Source organism: Globicephala melas, chromosome X, assembly GCF_963455315.2.
Source record: "Globicephala melas chromosome X, mGloMel1.2, whole genome shotgun sequence".
Classification (NCBI taxonomy): domain Eukaryota; kingdom Metazoa; phylum Chordata; class Mammalia; order Artiodactyla; family Delphinidae; genus Globicephala; species Globicephala melas.
Window position 1 is genome coordinate 16,768,755 of NC_083335.1, and position 18,816 is coordinate 16,787,570.

At 38.8% G+C, this 18,816-nt stretch overlaps 1 protein-coding gene across 1 annotated transcript in view; it reads left to right on the plus strand.

Annotated features, from left to right (window-relative positions):
- The window catches only part of LOC115846351 (N-alpha-acetyltransferase 10), a 123,151-nt gene that overhangs the window by 86,415 nt on the left and 17,920 nt on the right, over positions 1 to 18,816 (plus strand). The window contains exon 9 of the mRNA XM_060292145.1: positions 11,298 to 11,469. Within this exon, the coding sequence (XP_060148128.1) occupies positions 11,298 to 11,439 (142 nt within the window). The 3' untranslated portion in view covers positions 11,440 to 11,469. The remainder of the gene's footprint in view (positions 1 to 11,297; positions 11,470 to 18,816) is intronic.

Here is an 18,816-nt window from a genome sequence, read left to right on the forward strand (position 1 = left end):
GCTTTATCTTCCAACCCTTTTATTAAGGTTTAAATTCCTCTTGTCATTTTTTAAAAATTGAAGTATAGTTGATTTACAATGTTGTGTTAATTTCAGGTGTACAGTACAGTGATTCAGTTATACATATACATATATGTATATATCCTTTTTCAGATTCTTTTCCATATAGGTTATTACAAAATACTGAGTATAGTTCCCTGTGTTATACAGTAGGTGCTTGTTGGTTATCTATTTTATATATAGCAGTGTGTATATGTTAATCCCAAACTCCTGATTTATCCCCACACCCTTTCCCCTTTGGTAACCATAAGTTTGTTTTCTATGTCTGTGAGTCTCTTTCTGTTTTGTAAATAAGTTCTTTGTATTTTTTTTTAGATTCCACATATAAGCACCTATTGTCATATTTTTAATTCCTAAGACCTCTTCTATTTTCTCAAAAGTCCTTTAAAATTTCCTCTTCTTGTCTCATGGCTGCAAAGTCTTCTTTAATTTCTCTGAAGATCATATATTTTCTTGGTAAAGTTTTCTTCTGAGCTTCAGGGATCTTCTCTAAGGGACTAGCCCTCCTGTCTAATGTGGAGGTCTTCAAGGGGAGTTGTTTGGCTCTGCAGGTCTTTAGCATCTAAGGCTGACTTTCAACCAGTCCTCCTGGTGTTAGCCAGTCGTTCACCCCTATTTGTAGAGGTACCTGGCACTGCAAATTCCTGAACCTTTTTGGAGCTCTGTGGTATAAAATTTCTTTAAAAAAAATTTTTATTTATTTATTTTTGGCTGCGTCGGGTCTTCGTTGCGGCACGCGGGATTTTTTGTTGAGGCACACGGGCTTAGTTGCCCCGCAGCATGTGGGATCTTAGTTCCCTGACCAGGGATCGAACCCACGTCCTCAGCATTGGGAGGTAGATTCTTAACCACTGGGCCACGAGGGAAGTCCCTTGTGGTATAAACTGAGTTACCTCTCAGCTTTCCCTACTGATGGCTTCGGATACAGGTTCCCACTTTCTACTAACTTGGTTACTATTTGTCCGCTATCTGGTTTCCAAAATTTGCTGTTAATGTCTTCTCCCCTGTATCCCCCATCCTTTTGTATTTATGCCTTTTAAAAATTCCTTTGCTATAATTTTATCAGGGTTTTGAGGAGGGAGCAGAGCTAAATGTGTGAGTTCAATCTGCCATCTTTAACCCAAAGTCTTTTAATTCTTCACGTCTTTTGTATCCTTCAGGTCTTTTATATCCATCCTTTACATTTTAACCATCACCACATTGTACAGATTCTTAACATTTTAGTCTCCTTGCCTCTAGTGTCTCCTCCCTTAGATTTGTCCTTCGAAATGCTGTAGGTTCACCTTCCTGGAAAAACTGCGCTGTGTACCTCACAGCTTTGAGTGTAAAAACCCTTCAGTTGCTTCCCGATGCTGACAGGATAAAGCCTACATTCCTTAACCTGACTTTCAAAGCCTTCCACAATCTAGCCTCTGCCCACCTTTTCAACCTCATCTTTTAGGCTTTCAGAAACACTCACATCCATACCCACCCACAGCCATACTCAGCTTGTAGCTGTGATCAAACTTGTCTGGCACACATACAAGCACAGTAGCTGGGCTTGCCTGGGGGGTTATCCAGTAGACTTAGGGGTTGACCTGCTGATTTTGAATGACTAATTTAAAACTCTGTTTTATTTTTTTTGGAAAATTTAAATTATTTTATTATAAAAAGTTATACAAAATAAACCATAAACACAACAGTGAAAAATAAAATTTAAACAGTTAAGCCAGTCCATAAAACATTTCAAATGAAAAATAACAAAAACCTTATCAGCTCATTTGAAATTATTCATCTTTAGATATATGATGCTTTATTTCCTAGACTTAAAATAGTGATCTCATTACACTTAGTTAGACTGTGAAATATTACATAGTATTTTTATTTATTTATTTTGCGGTACGTGGGCCTCTAACTGCTGTGGCCTCTCCCATTGCGGAGCACAGGCTCCGAACGCGCGGGCTCAGCGGCCATGGCTCACGGGCCCAGCCGCTCCGCGGCATGTGGGATCTTCCCGGACCAGGGCACGAACCCGTGTCCTCTGCATTGGCAGGCGGACTCTCAACCACTGCGCCACCAGGGAAGCCCTCAATGTACTTTTTATTTATCTTTTATTAAGTATAGTTGAATTACAGTGTTGTGTTAATTACTGCGGTACAGCAAAATGACTCAGTTATACATACGTACACTCTTTTTGTTGTTCTTTTCCATTATGGTTTATCACAGGATATTGAATATAGTTCCCTGTGCTGTACAGTAGGACCTTGTTGTTTATCCATCCTATAGATACCAGTTTGCATCTGTTAATTCCAACTCCCATTCCTACTCTCTCCCACACGCGGCCTCTCACCGTTGTGGCCTCTCCCATTGCGGAGCACAGGCTCCGGACGCGCAGGCTCAGTGGCCATGGCTCACGGGCCTAGCCACTCCGCGGCATGTGGGATCTTCCCAGACAGGGGCACGAACCTGTGTCCCCTGCATCGGCAGGCAGACTCTCAACCACTGCACCACCAGGGAAGCCCGGCAGATATATTTTTTAAAAGCAAATCAAACTGGCCACCATTCCTGAAAATGCCTCCTACACTATGCTGGAATTTAAAAGGACTTTTAATAACTTCAAGCCCTATCTGCACTACATGTGAGGCAGCCTTTAAAATTTCTTTACCTCCTGTACTGAAGGCAAAGAAAAAGAAATTGAAAATATCTGCATGATAGTAAAAAATTTTCCCCCATTACTTAGAGCTATTAATAGAAATTGTACGGCAGAATCTTTATTAGGAAGGCTGTGAAAAAAATAAAGATGTGTGTAAGATAATTTTAATGAAATTTCTTACAGGAAATATTTGTAAAACTCTTTGTTTTAAATGAATACTTGTCTGACTTGAGGCTTTTTTTTTTAAAGCACTGACTAATTTAATCCTCAGATCCACGGTGTCATTGGTACTTTTGTTTTTAATTAATTAATTTATTTTTGCTGTGTTGGGTCTTTGTTTCTGTGCAAGGGCTTTCTCTAGTTGTGGCAAGCGGGGGCCACTCTTCATCGCGGTGCGTGGGCCTCTCACTGTCGTGGCCTCTCTTGTTGCAGAGCACAAGCTCCAGACGCGCAGGCTTCAGTAGTTGTGGCTCACGGGCCTAGTTGCTCTGCGGCATGTGGGATCCTCCCAGACCAGGGCTCGAACCCGTGTCCCCTGCATTAGCAGGCAGATTCTCAACCACTGCGCCACCAGGGAAGCCCCTGACTTGAGGCTTTTAATAGTCCATTTCATTCAGTCTAGGATTCTAAAATCTTTTTTTTAAATTAATTAATTACTTTTATTTATTTTTTGGCTGTGTTGAGTCTTCGTTGTTGCGCGCGGGCTTTCTCTAGTTGCGGCGAGCGGGGGCTACTCTTCGTTGTGGTGCGCAGGCTTCTCTCACTGCGATGGCTTTTCTTGTTGCAGAGCACGGGCTCTAGGCATGCGGGCTTCAGTAGTTGTGGCACGCAGTCTCTAGAGCGCAAGCTCAGTAGTTGTGGCATACGGGCTTAGTTGCTTTGCGGCATGTGGGATCTTCCTGGACCAGGGCTTGAACCCGTGTCCCCTGCATTAGCAGGCGGATTCTTAACCATTGCGCCACCAGGGAAGTCCCCTAAAATCTGTTTTTAATATATGTATTTTCTTAATTGTGTTCACTATATTGCATATTGAGTTTTTCAGTGGTATATTATTCCACACCTTATTTATTTTCTGCTAGACTCTTGAGCTGAAAAGATGAGTGGAATGTAGAAATTATGTCCTGTAATAAACTGCTATCTTATTATATGGTATTGAGTTTACGCTCCAGCTCAATGACTGGGTTTTTACAGTGTGATTTAATATTCTTCTGGGGTTTAGCGTAGTAATTTGTGATATCCTTCCCACCAAAAGAGTGTTCTGACATTCACATCAAGTATGTTTATAACATTTTCCTGAAATCATAACGTTTTCTGATGACTTTTCTCCTCTAGTATCCTCTTTGCTGACCTCTTCATCATGAATCTAATTCTTTGGGTGGAAGGGTCATCAGCTGCCGTCTCCTTTGGTACCCTGATAGGTATCCTCACAACGTGGTTTGGAATTTCAGTACCACTAACATTTTTTTTTAAACAAGTTTCTTTTCTTTTTTTTTTTAAATTTTATTTATTTATTTTTGGCTGTGTTGGGTCTTCGTTTCTGTGCGAGGGCTTTCTCTAGTTGCGGCGAGCGGGAGCCACTCTTCATCACGGTGCGCGGGCCTCTCACTGTCGCGGCCTCTCTTGTTGCGGAGCACAGGCTCCAGACGTGCAGGCTCAGTAGTGTGGCTCACGGGCCTAGTTGCTCCGCGGCATGTGGGACCTTCCCAGACCAGGGCTCGAACCCGTGTCCCCTGCATTGGCAGGCAGATTCTCAACCACTGCGCCACCAGGGAAGCCCCCACTATCATTTTTGGGTGCATACATTGGAAGCAAGAAAAAGGTAAACTTTAAAAATACTTCTTTTGACCATTGAGTGATGTCTGAAATAATACCTCCATGTGTGTAGACTATACATGGAATGGAAGATGTACCATTGGAGAAAATGACAAAGAATAATCATTTAGGGATAAAAGACTCCTACAAATTGTAAATGAAAGACAGTAACACTTTAAAAGGCATTCTTTAATGTATTTCTCATTTTATGGGTTGTTTATATTTCCCTCTCTCTCTGATGGGCAAAATTAAAAGGATATATTGTAGGAAGGCTGACTTTAAGAAAGTCAGAAAAATAATAAGACTATATAGTTGGGGGAAGAAAGCTAAGACACAATCCAAGGAATGAGGCTGTTCAGTTTACAGATTTTTTTTCTTTTCCATTATGGTTTATCCCAGGATATTGAATATAGTTCCCTGTGCTATACAGTAGGACCTTGCTGTTTATCCATTCTATACGTAATAGTTTTCATCTAATCCAGTTTACAGATCTGAAGTTAGCCTATTCCACGTATAGGGAAAAGGAACAGTATACCAAAAAGACTAAATGAGGCCACACTGCAAAAGGGTTGTATTATAAAGATATAGCAGGGGAGAAATAAGACAAAACAAAACAGGAGGTGGAGTTCCACAGAGAGCAGAAAAAGAAAATTTTCTGAAAGCTATTAACAAATTTTCAGAGGCAAATTATTAGACAAATTCTAAGGGAGAACTTTCGGACATCATATATTATTTCATATTGCAATAGTCACTAGTAAGTTTTGTCTAATCTCTCCCTTGAAATTTGTAGGAAAGGATAAACATCCTTACTGTTTAGCTGTGTCCTATCTAGTATGCTGGCCACTAGACACCTGTGGCTTTTGAGTACTTGGAATGTGGCTAGTCTGAATTATGTGCTGTAAGTGTAAAATACACACTGGTTTTCAACCATTTAGAACAACAACAAGAGGAATGCAAAATATCTGATTAATAAGTTTTATATTGATCATAAATTTAAATGATAGTATTTGGACATGTTAGATCATTAGATCAGATAAAATATATTAATAAATTAATTTTACCTGTTTTTTTTTTTTTTACTTTTTAAAATGCAGCTACTAAAAAATTTGATACTGCATTTGTGGCTTGCATCATAGTATTTCTGTTGCACAGCATTGGTCTAGCCTCTGCCCACATAACTGCTCTTGGAAATATTCAGATTCAAGATTGTGTATTTTGATGGTATCTGTATAAATTTACTTCAGTTTTGTTTCATTCTGATTTTCATTTCATTTATTTTCGAGCAGTTTAGGTATCCAGTTCGCACAAACCAGATTCCCCGTCAGATTCCTCAACAGACTTTCATTAGAAAACCACTTTTTGGCCTCATCATCAGTGGCATTTTACCTTTTGGCTGTATTTTTATTCAACTCTTTTGCATTGTAAACAGTATTTGGTGAGTATTGTATCTTCATAATCTCAAAAATATTAAATGTTAATAAATCAATTTTTTATATGTCAAAGAGGTTAAATTCTGGTGTGGTAAAACTTTATTTGCTACCCTGTTTTATCCAGGAAATAGCAATCTGACCTGAGGGAATTTCCTAGGAAACTAAGACTTAATTCACAAAATTATAAAGCTACTTTTGGATGGAAATGTCTATAAAGATTTCCTTTTTGGAAATGAATAACCTCTTTTTTTTGCTTTGCGGTACGCGGGCCTCTCACTGTTGTGGCCTCTCCCGTTGCGGAGCATAAGCTCTGGACGCGCAGGCTCAGCGGCCATGGCTCACGGGCCCAGCCGCTCCGCGGCACGTGCGATCTTCCCGGACCGGGGCACGAACCTGTGTCCCCTGCATCGGCAGGCGGAATCTCAATCACTGTGCCACCAGGGAAGCCCTTAATAACTTCTTTTTAAGCCTTTCCAGGTGACTTAGAAAAGTTGGTCTCAAACTGTACTTCTTTGAGATTTTGCAAGGGGTGGGATGGGGGTGTCCCTTGGAGGGAGATGCGTAAAGATGGGAAGGGGCAGCTCTGATTTGTATCTGTTTTCCATACTGGTCTTCCATGCAAGATTTCATTTAGAGCTTCTCTGCTAAAAATAATTTGGAGACCACTGATTTTGGGTCTTCATCTGTACTGAGCTATAAGTAATGGTTTTCTATCTTCCTTTCTGTCAACTGTTAGTTCTGATGTCAGATGCCTTTTCCTTATAACATTCCTCTTTTTATCTGCTACTTTTAATCTGTTGTAGTTTAAGAAGTCTAATAGCCAAGATAGTTAGAGATGCATGTGAAGTAGGAACAGGTACTCTCTGATTAAAGTGCCACAGCTTTAGTGCCCCTGCTTTGTGACAGCTATTTCAGTTGCTCCAAGTCCCTTTTTTTCTTACTTCCTGATTCTTGACAGCATTTTGGTTTCGGGAGTTGGCCAAGTGGGGTGTTACTGTGGAAGGATTTTTGGAGAGGGGGCAAAAGCACCATAAAATGAAATAAGATAAGATAAAATAAATAAAATGCAGTCGCCAACTGTGTGTGTTTATAACACTTTTGTCCCAAAGGAATCTTCTGGACAAAACTTTGAAGTCCTTGGAAATTAGGCTTAATCACGTACATTAACTGCTCACCTTTTAAACAGCATTGTGTCAAAATTGTTTAAAAGATAAGCAATAAAATCTGTTACCTTGTCAGCAACTAAATATTTAACATGCTGCGAAATAGATTACAGTAACCAAATTTTCCAGATGTTTTTGAAGGAAAAGTAACTTTAAAGCGAAACTGAAAGATTCTTTAGATGAATTAATTAAAAAAAGTTTTTTTAACTTTTTACTTTATATTGGAGTATAGTTGATTAACCATGTTGTGATAGTTTCAGGTGTACAGCAAAGTGATTCAGTTATATGTATACATGTATCTATTCTTTTTCAAGTTCTTCTCCCATTTAGGTTGTTACAGAATATTGAGCAGAGTTTCCTGTGCTATGCAGTAGGCCCTTGTTGGTTATCCACCTTAAATACAGCAATGTGTACATGCCAATACCATATTCCCTAACTATCCCTTTCCCCCCACCCTTTCCCCCTGGTAACCATAAGTTCGTTCTCTAATAGATGAATTAATTTTTGTTTCAATGAGAAACAGCACGCTTGTTGTGTACAACTTTGTATGTATTTATTAACTCTAGAGGTGATTCTCTCCTACCTCCATCCTTCATCCTCACTCCCAGGTGTACATCTTACATGAGGTTTTAAAATGGGATATTGATCAGTTCACCAGTTTCTTCTTCTCTTCAGAAGGCTTTTAAAAATGTGTATTTCTTATCCCAATTTAGTCAGCTCGCTCTATAATAATGAAAGAAATTACTTCATTCCTTCGAAGTTTGACCTAAATGTAATCCACACATAGATGTTTTTAAAGATGCGTGTTTGAAAGTATATTTAATAGAATTATGTGTGTCATGCTATAAAGACCTATTTGGGGAAGCTACCTGTCAACAGACCTCCAAAAGCAAAATGGCGTGTGTTTCTGTGGTTTTCTGTTGTATAATGTAGTCACTGGTATTTATGGCATTTACAACCTTCCATTTCTAAAGAGAAAGCATGTTTTTAAATGTGTATAGAGAAAATTGATGGGTCTCAAGTGAAAACTAAATTATAGGATCAGAGAAATATGGGTAAGTAGCAACACTGATTCTGACGAGAGAGGATATGACCAAACTCTGAAGCTGTGTAGGTAAAGGAATATATATATATATATATATATATATATATACTCGATACTACATGGATACTACATGGATTTGATGATACTGCATGGATAGATGAAGGTTTGGAATGAAAAGCCCAAGGTGAGAAAATTGTGTGACAGTTTACTGTATAGAGTTGGACGGATCTTTTTGTGTGTATTGTTAAGTTAAAGATTATTTTAAAGCTGTCATTTTTCTTTTCAGGTCTCATCAGATGTACTTCATGTTTGGCTTCCTTTTCTTAGTCTTTATAATTCTCCTGATTATTTGTTCAGAAGCTACCGTTTTGCTGTGTTATTTTCATTTGTGTACTGAGGTAAAGACATAGGAAACAAATGTATCTGAAGCTTTCTAAACTTGCATTACTGGAATTAGAGGTCTGTGTTGAGAAAGGAATTGAAATAAATGTTAACTGCATGGTTTCTATAACTTGGGATCACTTTTATATTGTGTTTTTCTAATGACACATTTTAATTTTAATGCATCTATCAAGTTAATGCTACTTTGATGGAAAATTTTCAACAGAAAGCAATTTCTCTCTGGCTAGTTACTATAATTGCTGCGTAATATTCAGTTAACATAGAAAAATATAGGGAACTGATTTGATAGTTTAGACATATAAAAGATCTGGTTCGATGATGTTTTCTTTTTAACAATTAAAATTTTCTTGCAGCTTAGGCCAGGATTGCATTTTATGGGTTTGAGATTGCTGCTAAAGGCCCTTTCTCTTTCATTTCATTGCCTTTTGGTTACCATGGGCATAAATAATTCTTTTTACCCCATGCCATCCCCAATTTTTTCCTGATGTCATTTTGGATAACTAAGCTGGTGGTGAACATGTTTTCTTTTTTTTTTTAAGTTAATTAATTAATTAATTTATTTTTGGCTGTGTTGGGTCTTCGTTGCTGTGCACGGCCTTTCTCTAGTTGCGGCGAGTGGGGGCTACTCTTTGTTGTGATGTGCGGGCTTCTCATGGCGGTGGCTTCTCGTTGCAGAGCACGGGCCCTAGGTACGCGGGCTTCAGTAGTTGTGGCACGTGGGCTCAGTAGTTGTGGTTCACGGTTTCTAGAGCACAGGCTCAGTAGTTGTGGCTTGCTGGCTCTAGAGCACAGGCTCAGTAGTTGTGGCGCACAGGCTTAGTTGCTCCGTGGCATGTGGGATCTTCCTGGAACAGGACTCGAACCCATGTCCCCTGCATTGGCAGGTGGATTCTTAACCTCTGTGCCACCAGGGAAGTCCCTGAACATGTTTTCTTAAATCCCCTAAATCCCTCTTATTTTGGTAGTTTAATGTGACGCTCTAAAGGTGACAAGAGAGTTTAGGGAATGATTATTATATACATGATGTCTTAGAGCATTTTTTTCTTGAGCTATAAGAATAAAGGTAAAAAATATATAATTATGTATATATTATACTTAGCTACTCATTCATTCTGTGGTACATTTTGTCATAGAAAATCTGCAACAGTCATTAATGAAACATACATTGATAGGCATATAATGTGTATATTTTTATTCCTTAGAAAATGTTTTGGGGGCCCCCAAGACCACCCACATGTTTGGTGACTCACTAGAAGGACTCATGGGACTCAGGGTGTAGATGTCTTCTTGGCTAGGGTTTGTTACAGCAAAAGGATACACAACAGGATCAGCAAGGGGAAAAGACACAGGTGGAACCTGGAAAAAAATCCATGTGCAGTCTTCCTATGCTTTCTCTCTCTCATGAGAGGACACACCAAGCATGCTCCTTTCTCCAGCAGTAAAAAATGCAGGAATATATGTGCAACATGTCTGCCCAGGGAAGCCCATTAGAGACTCAGCATCCAAGGTTTTTATTGGGAGCTAGTCGCATAGGCACCCTCTGCCTAGCAACTCCCAAAATTCCAGACTCTGAAAAGGAAAGCAAGTGTTCACCATAAATCACATTGTTTGTACACTCTAGGTACACTCTAGGTAGAGCAAACCAGTCTCATCAGTCAGGGAATGATTAAATGCCAAATTCCCAGATATAAGCCAAGAGTCAACCTTGTAAGCAGACCCTTCCAAAGATAGCAACCTCAGACCTGCTATGTTAACTCTTTTCTGCACACTTTATCCCCTTGGCCCTTGACCACAGTGCCTTTATGGTAAAATTACTATCAGGAAGGGCCCATGGGACAGGATGAGACTAACCTGATTATTGACCTCAGTCATGCCTCCATGGGTCCTGAATTTAGCCAGTTAAAACAAATCCTATTAACCATAAAGTCTGTCTTAGAGAAACAAACAGACTTATAGAAAAAGAGATCAGGTTTGTGTTGACCAGAGCCAGGGGTTGGGGGGAGGGAGAATTGGATGAAGGTGGTCAAAAGGTACAAACTTGCAGTTATCAGATAAATAAGTACTAGGGATGTAATGTACAACATGATAAATACAATTAACACTGTTGTATGTTATATATGAAAGTTGTTGAGACAGTAAATCCTAAATTCTCATCACAAGGAAAACATTTTTTTCTGTTTCTTTAATTTTGTATCTGTATGAGATGATGGGTGCTCACTAAATTTACTGTGAAAATCATTTCATGATGTATGTAAGTCAAATCATTATGCTGTATAACTTAAACTTAGATAGTGTTGTATGTCAGTTATATCTCAATAAAAACCCCAATAAAACTGAAATGGTAAAAAAAGGTCTATCTTAAATTTCTATACTCACCTTTTTTTACCTGGCCTGAGGCATCAATTCAGGCCCAGCACAACTCTGGCCAGTAAATTGAAGCTGACCTGAAAGCCTTCCAGGGCCGAGGCAGCATCTGCAGAGAAAGGATGCACACATTAGAAGTACAATCCCCGAGGGCACACATTGTCCCCCTGGAAACCAAGAGTTTATCATTGTTAGGGCTCCCCAAGCAGGATGTACATTAGTCAGACAGTACATATTATATTAAATTTCTTATAAAACTTCCCCCTTTATTTCTTTTAATCCATAATCCTACAGAGCCTATTTTATGTTTCTTGTTATTACAATAATTGCTAACCCATGGATAGTTAGAATTTCATCTAAAAATTTGTTTTTTCTACCTCTTTTTGCAGGATTATCATTGGTGGTGGAGAGCCTTTTTTACCAGCAGTTTTACAGCTGTTTACCTTCTTTTGTATGCAGTTTATTACTTCTTTACCAAACTTCAAATCACGGGCATTGCAAACACCATTTTGTACTTTGGGTACACGATGATCATGGTCTTGATTTTCTTCCTTTTCACAGGTAAGCACAGAATTACTTTGTGTATTTCAGATTCTCTAAAAAGACTTGGCGATAGCCATAATATAATAAGCATCAATTAACAATTAATGGAAGGAAGAGGGATCAAAGTCATCATGTTCATTTTTATGCTTTGGAGATAAAAGATTGCAAAGCCCGGGGAGCTGGAGGGACCTTATGTACTTAGCTGTAAGACTGTCTCTTGTGAATGTTTTTAAACAGTAGGGATGTGTTCCAAAGCACAGTAAGGGTTATGTGTAATCACCTTTGACTAGCTCCCAAGCATAAAAAATTAACCGACTTGAATAACTTTTAAATGAGTAAAATTAGATTAAGTCAATATAAGCAATTATAGGTGAGGAACAAGATGTATACTTCTCAGGATTACTCATTTGGGATTGTTATTTGGGTTCCGCTGTGATGGAAACTTTTGTTTAAATTAATACTTGAAGCAGGTGAAACAATGGCATGATTTCTAAGATGATCCAGTTGGAGAAATAATGAAGATGGAGAGCTGTACTCCCTTTCTAACCCAAGGGAAGCAGCGGTCCACCTCTACCTGCCTCACTTTTAAGTTCTGGTTTTAGCTCAAGTCATATCACTTTTGTAGATAAGTTTGGAACATTTCAAATATTTTTCTCCGATTTTAACTCTCAGCCTCAACAAATATGGAAAAATTAACAATGGAAGTTTGTCAGAAATCAAAGCCTTAAGACACATGTAGACATTATCTGAGAAACTGGGCATCTTGGTTGGTGGCTTCTTTCTGTGCTTTTCGTATACTGCTGCTCTCAACTCCTCAGTAAAGAGAAGACTGGACAGACCTTCTCTCATCTCTCAGCCACCAGAAGTTCTATTTAGGGACCTCCCTGGCGGTCCAGTTGTTGGGACTCCGCTCTTCCACTTCCATTGCACGGGGCCCGGGTTTGATCCCTGGTTGGGGAACTAAAAAAGTTCTATTTAAAACCGAAGGCTTGAGAGTGTCTCACCATTCTAGTCTACCAGCCTCCTCATGTTTGTTTTTGAGGTTTTTAAGCTTTTTACTGAAATATGCCTGCAGAAAAGTGCACACATCATAAGTGTAGAGCAGTGAGCACAATCTGTAACTGACACCCACGTTAATAAACAGTACGTGATCTGCACGCCCAAAGCCACTGTCGGGCCTCTTTCCATTCACCTTTCCCCAAAAGCAACCACTATTCTGACTTTTAACAGCATCGGTTAATTTGGCCTGTTTTTGATCTGTAGGTAAATGGAATCATACGAGATCTACTATTTTAAGTCTGGCTTCACTGGGGTCTGGTTTCTTTTTCTCAAGATTGTTTGTGAATTTCATCCGTATCGCTGTGCGTACGTGTTGTCTCTGCCCCTCGCGTGTTCTGTTTTGGGTTTCTCCCCTTGTGAGTTACTGGCTTTTCTATTTGTGTAATGTGCAGTTAGATGGATTATGTTTTCTTTTCTTCATTACCTAACACTTTGACTCAGGCTGCCTTTTTCTGGGAGTCTTATATTACAACAGCTTCTTTCAGAAGTTAGATGTCATCCTAAATGGTCACATTGCTGACAAAAATCTGTGCCCTTTGGTTGGCTCCACCACTTGAATTGCTTCTGTCACTAATATGTGACTCTCCAAGGCTCTCAGTGGTCTCTTGCCAAATCTAAGGCCTTTCCCTGGTCTTCATCCTCCTTGGCTTCTTAGCTAAACACTACTCAACACCTATTCTGTGAAATTCTCCCAGCATGATTGGCATTCTTCTTCTTGTACCACGCTGTGAATTCTTTTGTTTTCCTCCCTCTTCCTGTCACCTAACTCTAGCGTTTATCAAGGGTTCAGCTTTCAGCATTTCAGTCCTTTCTTTCTACACTCTCCCTTTTAGAGCTTATTTAGTCCCAGGGCTTCACTTATCTCCTCAGTGCTGACAGCTCCCAAATCTGTAACTCTAGTCATAACCTCTCTCCAATTATATTCTGAACATTTGCATGTCGCATTGGTACTGCCAACTCGACATGCCCCAGAAAGTGAATGTAGCACTTCCTTTCCCCCCAACTGACTCATCTTAATTTCTCTCTTCCTTTGACCATCATGTCTAATCTCTCATCTCCTTGGCTTATTTTGCAGGAATTCTTAACATAGCCCTTCCATGCTTTATAATTAATTACAACTCCCCTATTTATTCTTCTTCAGAAGCTTCTTATTCTGTTTTACACTGCACTAGACCCTGCACTAGGTGCTGGGGACGTAGTGGTGAAGAAGACAGGTAAGGTCCCCTGCTTTTGTGGATCTTATATTTTAATGGATGGGGGACAAAGAAGGAATTATGGGTTTGATGAGCTTTGTGAAAGAAATGATATTGAAGAAGAGGTGGATAATCAAGTGTTTCAAACAGAGGTGACAGCATGTTCAAAAGTCCTAAAGTGAGAAGGAGTATGACATCTTCAAAGAACACAGAGAAGTTCAAGATGGCAAGAGAAGGAAGGTGGCACTAGGTGGCAATAGTGATTAGAGACATAAGGAGCTAGCAGATCTTACCAGGGTCTTAAAAACTCTACTGTACTAGGGAATTTAGATTTTATTGTAGGAATGATGGGAAGTTGAGGGGGTTTAAATAGGGAACTAATGTAATAATATCACTCTTCTTATTTGAAGGCCTTAATACTGCCATACTTCTCTATCAAGGTCTAAACTTACCTTGGTGTTTGGGCTCCTGTTCTGCCTACTCAGCGTATTTTCTAAACCTCTTAAACTGAACCATTTACTGAGTTTAGGCGTGTCTCCTCCTGACTTTTTTTTTTAATATATATTTTAAAAATTTATTTATTTATTTTTGGCTGCATTGGGTCTTCGTTGCTGCGCACGGGCTTTCCCTAGTTGCAGCGAGCGGGGGCTACTCTTCGTTGTGGCACGCGGGCTTCTCATTGCAGTGGCTTCTCTTGTTGCAGAGCACAGGCTCTAGGTGCACGGGCTTCAGTAGTTGTGGCTCGCGGGCTCTAGAGCGCAGGCTCAGTAGTTGTGGCACATGGGCTTATTTGCTCCACGGCATGTGGGATCTTCCCGGACCAGGGCTTGAACCCGTGTCCCCTGCATTGGCAGGCAGATTCTTAACCACTGCGCCACCAGGGAAGCCCTCCTCCTGACTTTTTTAGCATGTCTCCCCACCTAACTTGGAATCTCCTTGAGAACAGGGACCACATCGTATGCCTATTTTATATCTTTCATAGTGCTAAGCACATGGTTCTTCTTGAATTACATAGAGCATGAAATAGAGGAGATACCATTATGGTATAATGTTTCCCTATCTATTTTATTTTATTTTAAATTAAAAAAATGTTTAGATTGAAGTATAACTGACATACAACATTGTATTCGTTTTTGGTGTACAACATAATGATTTGATATTTGTATATATTGCAAAATGATCACCACAGTAAGTCTAGTTAACATCTGTCATCATACACAGTTACAAAATTTTTGGAGTAGATAAGAACTTTTAAGGTTTATTCTCTTAGCAACTTTCAAACATGCAGTACAGTATTATTAATTATAGTCACTATGCTGTACATTACATCCCCATGACTTATTTATAACTGGAAGTTTGTACCTTTTGACCCCCTTCACCCATTTTGCCCACATCCTCTCCCCACCCTCCAGCCTCTGGAAACCATCAATTTGTTCTTTGTATCTATGAGCTTGGTTGGTTTTGTTATTTTTTACTAAGATCCCACATGTAAGTGAGAGCATGCGGTATTTGTTTTTCTCTGTCTGACTTATTTCACTTAGCATAATGCCCTCAAAGCCCATCCATGTTGTCACAAAAAGCAGGATTGCATTCTTTTTATGGCTGAATAATATTCCATTGTATACATATACCACATTTTCTTTATCTATTTATCCATCAGTGGACACTTAGGTTGTTTTCATATCTTGGCTCTTGTAAATAATGCTGCAGTGAACATGGGGTACATGTATCTTTTTGAGTTAGTGTTTTCATTTTCTTTGGATAAATACCCAAGACTGGAATTGCTGGATCTTACAGTAGTTCTATTTTTAATTTTTTGAGGAACCTCCATACCATTTTCTATAGTGGCTGCACCAATTTACATTCCCACCAACAGTGCACAGGGTCCCCTTTTCTCCACATCCTCGCCAACACTTTTTATTTCTTGTGTTTTTGATAATAGCCATTCTGACCAGTGTGAGGTGACACCTCATTGTAGTTTTGATTTGTATTTCTCTAATAACTAGTGATGTTGAGCATCTTTTCATGTACCTCTTGGCCTTCTGTATGTCTTCTTTGGAGAAATGTCTATTCAGATCCTCTGCCCATTTTTTTGTAATAAAATGCTTACATCTATCGTAACAGCCCTAAAATCTTTCTGGAGGGTGTACATTTTTTTTCCTTTCCAGTTTTTCTGAGATTTTTATTGAGATATAGTTGACATACAGCACTGTATAAGTTTAAAGTGTACAGCATAATGATTTGACTTACATAGTCATGAAATGATGATCACAGTAAATTTAGTGACTATCCATCATCTCATATAGTTACAAAATTGAAGAAATAGAAAGAATTTTTTTTCTTCTGCTGAAATTTACTTTCAGCAACTTTCGTATATAACGTACAGCAGTGTTAATTATATTTATCATTGTACATTACAACACTAATACTTATTTATCTGATAACTGAAAGTTTGTACCTTTTGACTGCCTTCATCCAATTCCTCTTCACCCACCCCTCACATCTGGTAACTACAAATCTGATCTCTTTTTCTATGAGTTTGTTTGTTTGTTTGTTGAAGTATAATTGACCTACAGCACGGTGTTAGTTCCTGGTACACAGCATAGTGATTTGATATTTCTATCCATTTCAAAATGATCACCATGATAAGTCTAGTTACCATCTGTCACCATACAAAGATTTGCATAATCATTGACTATATTCCCCACACTGTACATTTAATCCCATGACTTATTTATTTTGTAACTGGAATTTTGTATCTCTTAATCTCCCTCACCTATTTCACTCCTCCACCTACCCCTCCACCCCGGCAACCACCTGTTTGTTCTCTGTATCTATGTGTGTTTCTATTTTGTTACGTTTGTTCAATTGTTCCATTTTTTAGATTCCACATACAAGTGAAATCATACAGTATTTGTTTTTCTCTGTCTGACTTATTTCACTTAGCATAATACCTCTAGATCCATCCATGTTGTCCCAAATGGCCAAATGACAAGATTTAATGCTTTTTTTATGGCTGAATTATATATATAATATACATATATATATATATATATATATACACACACACACACAAACATATACCACATCTTATTTATCCATTCATCTATTGATGAGCACTTAGGTTGCTTCCATATCTTGGCTACTGTAAATGATGCTTCAGTGAACATAGGGGTTCATATATCTTGAATTAGTGTTTTTGTTTTCTTCGGATAAATACCCAGGAGTGGAATTGTTGGATCATGTGGTGGATCTATTTTCATTTTTTTCAGGAATCTCCATACTGATTTCTACAGTGGCTGCACCAATTTACATTCCCACCAACAGTGTATAAAGGTTCCCTTTTCTCCACACCCTCACCAACACTTGTTATTTGTTATCTTTTTGATGATAGCCATTCTGACATGTGTGAGGTGATATCTCATTGTGGTTTTGATTTGCATTTCCCTGATGATTAATGACATTGAACATCTTTTCATGTGCCTGTTGGCCTTCTGTATGTTTTGTCTTCTCTGGAAAAATGTCTGTTCAGATACTCTGCCCATTTAAAAAAATTTTTTTTATAATTTTTTTGTGATGTAGACCATTTTTTAAAAAAGTCTTTGTTGAATTTGTTACAATATTGCTTTTGTTTTATGTTTTGGTTTGTTGGCTGCGAGGCATGTGGGATCCTAGCTCCCTGACCAGGAATTGAACCCTCACCCCCTGCATTGGTAGGCAAAGTCTTAACCACTGGACCGGCAGGGAAGTCCCACTCTACACATTTTTAATTGGATTTTTTTGGGGGGTTTATTGCTATTGAGTTGGATGAGTTTTTTTAAAAATAGATTTTGGATATTACCCCTTATCAGATATATGATATGCAAGTATTTTCTCCCGTTCAGTAGGCTGTCTTTTCATTTTTGTGGATGGTTTCCTTTTCTGTACAGAAACTTTTTAGTTTGATGTAGTCTCACTTGTTGATTTTTGCTTTTGTTGCCTTTGCTTTTGGTGTGAAGTCCAAAAAAATCATCACCAAGACTGATGTCAAGGAGCTTACCTCCTATATTTACTTTTAGGAGCTTTATGGTTTCGTGTCTTACATTCAGGTCTTTAATCTACTTTAAGTTAATTTTTGTGTCCAGTTTCATTCATTTGCGTGTGACTGTCCTGTTTTCCTAACACCATTTATGAAAAGACTATCCTTTCTCCATTGTATATTATTGGCTCCTTTGTCATAAATTAGTTGACCATATATGTGTGGGCTTATTTCTGGGCTTTCTGTTTTGTTCCATTGAGTTACGTTTTTTTTTTTTTTTTTTTTTTTTTTTCGGTACACAGGCCTCTCACTGCTGTGGCCTCTCCTGTTGCGGAGCACAGGCTCCAGATGTGCAGGCTCAGCGGCCATGGCTCACGGGCCTAGCTGCTCCACAGCATGTGGGATCCTCCTGGACTGGGGCACGAACCTGTGTCCCGTGCATCAGCAGGTGGACTCTCAACCACTGTGCCACCAGGGAAGCCCTATGTATTTGTTTTTATGCCAATACCATACGGTTTTGATTACTATAGCTTTGTGATATAGTTTGAAATGAAGGGATTGATACCTCCAGCTTTGTTCTTGTTTCTCAACATTGCTTTGGCTATTTGGGACCTTTTGTGGTTCCATACAAATTTTAGGATTGTTTGTTCTATTTCTGTGAAATTACCACTGGACTTTTATTTTATTATTATTATTTTTTGACCATGCTGTGCAGCATGTGGGATCTTAGTTCCCTGACCAGGATTCAAACCTGCGCCCCCTGCATTGGAAGCACAGAGTGTTAACCACTGGACCACCAGGGAAATCCACCACTGGACTTTTGATAGGGATTGCATTGAATCTGTAGATTCCTTTGGGTAGTGTAGACATTTTTACAATATTAATTCTTACAATCCATGAGCATGGAATATCTTTCCATTTATTTGTGTTTTCTTCAATCTTTCATTAACATCTTACAGTTTTAAGTGTAGAGGTCTTTCAGTTTCTCGGTTAAATTTATTCTTAGGTATTTCATTCTTTTTGATCAATTGTAAATGGGATTGTTTTCTTAATTTCTCTTTCTGATAGTTCATTATTAGTGTATAGAAATGCAAC